This window comes from Pteropus vampyrus, unplaced genomic scaffold (genome assembly GCF_000151845.1).
Source record: "Pteropus vampyrus isolate Shadow unplaced genomic scaffold, Pvam_2.0 Scaffold401, whole genome shotgun sequence".
NCBI classification, from domain to species: domain Eukaryota; kingdom Metazoa; phylum Chordata; class Mammalia; order Chiroptera; family Pteropodidae; genus Pteropus; species Pteropus vampyrus.
This window is the reverse complement of record NW_011889182.1, coordinates 453,254-458,565: the sequence shown is the minus strand read 5'-3', so window position 1 is coordinate 458,565 and position 5,312 is coordinate 453,254. Positions and strand designations below refer to the sequence as shown.

At 61.6% G+C, this 5,312-nt stretch overlaps 1 protein-coding gene across 1 annotated transcript in view; it reads right to left on the bottom strand.

The window, feature by feature from the left end:
• The window catches only part of TBC1D22A (TBC1 domain family member 22A), a 236,104-nt gene that overhangs the window by 148,391 nt on the left and 82,401 nt on the right, over positions 1 to 5,312 (bottom strand). Inside the window, exon 6 of the mRNA XM_011380727.2 lies at positions 1 to 116. Within this exon, the coding sequence (XP_011379029.1) occupies positions 1 to 116 (116 nt within the window). The remainder of the gene's footprint in view (positions 117 to 5,312) is intronic.

Below are 5,312 nucleotides of genomic sequence, written 5' to 3'. Positions count from 1 at the left end.
TCCTGGTGGACTTCGTCATTCCGAGAATCGTAGTAGCGCTCGATGAACGTGAAATACTCTTTCTGTTTTCTCTGGAGAGTGGCCGGTCTTCGGTCAACGTTGGCAGGAAGGTAACCCTGGGGGGAACACAAAGAAGGATGTGCCGTTAACGTGCAATCTCCCCTGGACGGGACACAGCGGGATGAGGACACCCTACGGGACACAGCGGGATGAGGCATGAGTGGTGGAAAGAGACACGGGTGACGGTCAGTCCGCGAGTGACCCACATGCAGCTCCACTCCCGACGGCCTGCACAGGGGCCCTGGACTCGGGCGCTGTGGGCCCCCCTGAGCGGGGGCACTGCCCCGCGGCCACTGGGGACCTGCCGGAAGCCCCACAGCGGGGGCGCACGTAACGGTCGCCCAGAGCAGGGCTGACGGAGGAGCCTCTTCACGCCTCCGTGCCGCGAAGGGCTCAGGGTCTTCCCCGGCGTGTGACAGCTCCACGTGTGCGTGTGGCTCCGGGCTGGCTGCTTGAACGCGGCGTTCCACGTGAAGCACGCGCGGGTGAGAGCGGTTCGCATCTGCCGCTGTCCCGCGGGCAGACGCCGGGTCAAACGCTCCTGCGGGCGCCTTTGACGCCGCGGGACGGGCACTTTGTAAAGCGTTCGTTGGCAGTGGGACCACGCGGCGCGCGTGCCTCTGGTAGGTGTTGCTAAGGTCCCGTGGGAAGCGTGCTCTGAGGGTGCCTGTGGCCCCACGGCCGTGCCAGCGCTCAGCACTGCCACACTGCCACACTGCCACACTGCCTTGTCTTAGTGCCTGCTAGGATGCACTTTTAGAGACTGCATTTCCCCAGAAACTGCGGGACGTCGCCGTGTGTCACCCGTGAAGGGCCGCACAGGTGAAGCCCCCTCCATTAGGTCGGCGGCGTGTCCTCGCTGGTCCGCGGGCACCTGTCGCTCAGTGTGCACTGAGTCCACTGTAAAGGAACCGCCCCCTCCTTCCCCCGTGTGCCTTTTCTCCCCGCTGCCGACATCTTCTGTCGAAGACCAGTCCCCACTCGAACGGAGCCCGATTACTCGTGTCTTTTACGACAGGTCCTCTCCGTGTCCTTTCCGGGAAAGTGCCCTTCGTCCAGCAATCCGTGCTCATGCATCTCACTAAAATCGTGACCACGTTCCTGCGTCATTAAGCTCTGAGGAAAAGGTCAGCAAGCTGCAAACCACCGCCCGTCTTGCAAATAAATCTTGTCGGACACCGACCACGTGACCCGCCACGCCTTGTGCTAAAACACTGCCGCCCGCCAGCCCCTCACAGAAAAGGTCTGCAGCCGCGCTCTGGAACACGCCCCGAAGGCCGCAGGGCCCGCCGCGAACGGGGCTCTGCGCGTGCATCTCCGCACCAGGCCTCTCCGCCTGCTGAGCACGGGCCACGCCCACCTGTCGGGAGCCCTGAGGCACGCGGCGGTGCGCGTCTGATTCTTTCCCGACGAAGGTTCCTGCCAGCGAATCCTCAGCTCAGAGGCCTACTGGGTACGTCTGGGGTTCCAGGCGCCTGCTGCCCGGCAACTCTCCTGGAGGTGTAGCAGTTCACAACCCAGCCTTGTCACAGGCGTCACCGCCCTCCCTCTCCACCGACCGTGAGAAGGGGCCCTGCGAGAGACGCCCACGGGAAAACGCGCTGGAGTAATGACGACGCGTTGGAAAGGGGCACACTGACCAGAGCGGTCCAGCTGGCAGAATCCGCCCCCGAGCCAGGCAGGCTGGGTCCCTGTTCCCGAGGAAAGGGGTGGCGGCCATCCCGACCTGCCTCTGCTTTCTGGCCAAATGAGGCTGCCAGTGCCACAAACAGCGGCCATCCCCTTGTTCCGACAGCGGCAGATGCACCCAGATGCCCAGTGCACCCCGCATGCCAGCAGCTGCCCAGCCCCCCTGCTCCCACGCACCAGGGCCCTCCGGCCAGCGCCCCTCCAGCCGGCACCCGTGCGCAGCCCTGCGTACGGGCTTGAAGATCCGGCGGGCGCTGGTCCCACCGGGCAAGAGGTGCTCCTTCGCCGGGTCAGAGCCGGCTTCAGAGGCGAGCATCTGGGCCTGGCATGGACCGCGCCCGCTGTGGCCAGTGGGCTTCCAGTCTCCGTCGTCAAGCTCCGAAGAGTCAAGCTCCGAGTCCACCTGTCTTTGCCGTAAAGGTGCCACAGGTGCAGACAAAGCAGGAGGAGGGACAGCTGCGCCCTGGGCACCATCTCTGATCCCGGAAGCCAGAGGCGGCACCAGCCCCACCTGCAGAGGAGGGAGCCGGCTCGGGGACCAGGGTGACTGCCTGGGGTCACAGGAACCTGGTGGCAGACTGAAAGAAACTCCCAGCCTGAGTGCCGTCAAAGCCCTCTTACCTGAGGGCCCACCTGTTCAGGGGCGTGCAGCTCGATTCACAGAAACTCGGGGAACGAGTCCCACCATGCAGAGTCACCCTTATACCCTACACACACACACAACCCCATCACACACACTGACACACACACAGCGTTCACTGACTGAGCTCAGGCCTGGACTCGGCCCCCGGAGGAGGGACACCGAGGGCGGGCATCTGCTGCTGGCCCCGGACCCTCTGCCCTCCTCCGCACGTCTGCGAGGGACGCCGAGCAAAAGCAGCCTCAGACGGCCTTACATTCCCGCCCCGGAAAGCCCCCAGAGGCCTTTCACTGCGGCCCTGCCCCGCCCCCAACCCAGCCACCAGCCTGGGTCTCCCTCAGGGCCGCCCCCCGAGCTCCCTGCTCCCTCTGCTGCAGCTCGCGGCCCCCAGCCCTGGACCACAGTCCAGAAGACCATGGCCCCGACCGCGCCGGCGGCCTGCGGTGGGCACGGAGCTGATGGGGCATGGCCGTCCACGTCCACACGGACCTGTCAGGCCACCAGGGAGACTGCACAACAGAGCCCACAGGAGCCACAGCCTGGGGCGGCCGTCGCCACCCGTCACCCTCGCAGGCCTGGCTCCGCGTTCAGGCCCGTGCACAGGGGCGGACACAACGCGCCTCCCGCTCTCTGTGCGGGCCGGGCCCGAGTGGCACTGCTTGTTTGTCACCGCAGCTCCCGCCCCTCCCCGCGAGGCTCACGGGACGTCTGCTCTGCCCCATCCCGAGAGCACAAAGGCGTCGGAATCACAAATCTCTCCTCCTCCAATAACAAGCGAGACTGGGATGCATTCCCCCGAGACGCCTGCACGGCCACCTCCACGTGCCTGCTCCAGCGTCACCTCCCCGACCACCGTCTTAAAACAGCAGCTGCGCCCCCCTCGCCCGCAGAACCCCCATCCTGCTCCTATTTCTTTTCTGTGGCTCTTGTCGCTTTGGAAGACACTGCAAATGTGACTTACGAAGCGTACCCCGTCTCCTCCCACCGGAATGCAAGCGCCATTAGGGCCCGACTTTCACCCCTTTGTTCACGGCTGTCCCCCCAAGGGCTCGAAATGCTGTGAGCATGCCCCAGAGGCTCCGTGAGCACCTGTCCAAGGGAAGAAGGACAGGACGTGGGGGCCTGAGGAGGGAGCCGTCGCGCTGACCTACGACGAGTATGAGGTGGCGCGCTGCTCCACGTGGCTCGGTTTCGACGAAGGTGGAGCTGGGGAGAGCGAACGGCCTGGCTGAGGTCGCCCGACGGCACGGAGGAGGCAGGACCGCGTGTCCGGGTGGGCACCTGCACGGCGGCCGTGACACCCCGGTGAGAGGGGTAGAGAGGGGATGGGGCTTCCATCCAGAGCACTGGGACCACCAGGGGAGTGGGGGCCGGGGGGAGTATGCACCGGGCATGGTGAGGCCGGCCTTACACCGATCGCATGCGGTGACGCCAAAGGATTCTGAGCAAATATGATGAACATGCTCAGAAATGCTCCCTGTCCCCCGAATTTTAACTTATTGAAACAAATTCTAAAAGGCAAGTATGTCGTCATGGGAACACAGGCAAACACACACACACACACACACACCCTCCTGACACTCCATTCCCGAGAGAAAACACACACATGTGCAAGTTGAGGCCTTCAGATAATTAAGCAAGACTGGGAATTATGCAAATGAAGCATATTCAAGTATGCAATGAATTTTAAATGACAGAACTACAGAAACTTAATTGCTGTATTAGCATGCCATAAAAACACTAATCATAAATGTAAAACAATGCGTGCATAGACTTACATCGAAACTGCCTCAGTGACACGAACGTCAGATCGCCCCCCCACTGGGCCCACAGGCAAGCCCACCTCGACAGACAACGAAAAAGCACCACACCAGAGGGTCGCTTCTCATTTTCAGCCATTCTACTCGCTAGCATAGATGTTAACTGTTTAACTAGCTTTTGTTCTATGTTTCTGGGATTGATATTTCAAAACTCTGACTTTCCACGACGTTAATTTTTGAGACGCTATCGCCAAGCTGTCACGAAATTCAAACGTTAAGCAGCGTTAACGGTGGTTTAGGGCATGTTCTAGACTAGAGTACACGTTAGTTCTCCATAAACAACAAGTTTCTCACCTTTTTTCATTAAAGTGGCATGTTTTACTCATTAATTAAGAACAGCACTCTTCAGTAAGCCCCTGGGACGGTGTTAATGACAAATCATGAACCGTATCAGGGAAAAAAGTCATTCGTTTGCCAGGTCTTGAAATAGACTCACGTTCAAGTACAGGTTTAGTTTCATGCCCTTTTGAACCGGACAAACGGTAAACCCTCGATCTTGGGTCCAATGCTGACCCTTTCCTCCCGGAAGCAGAGTGGGCTGGGACAAGCCATCCCATCCGCCCCTCGTCGAGCCCCGCACAACCCGCCCGGCAGGCTCTCCCACTCAGGTGTGCCGCCTTCTGTGACCTGTTTCCTGGCTGGCTCGTGTGTGCCCTGTCCATGTGGAGCCGAGGGTCCTGGAGCAGCAGTCGCCAACCCTGGGCAGACGTGAGAACCCTCAAGAACCCAAAAGTCAATACTTCCCAAGATCCCCAGGTGACATGAATGTGCACCCAGAACGAACCGCAGGTCAAGAGAGCGGCCGACAGCTGCCACACCTCGTGGCCTCCTCTCCCAGCCCGGGTGGGCGCTCAGCAGACAGGGCACTGCTGTCACACACACTGTGCTGTCACAGCCTGCCCGAGACATCCCCCTGCTTTGTGAGCCCAGAGGCCAGGGTCTGCTCAAGCTCCAGGACAGTGGCCGAAACCCTTGGACTTCGAGAGCACTGAGGGCAGCTGACGGGGTGACCCTGCCCGGTCGAGGGCGGCCCCGGGGGCCTGCGGGGTTCTCTCCCCAGCAGGACGTCCCGCTGGGCCGGCCCTGTGCACAGGCCTGTGTCC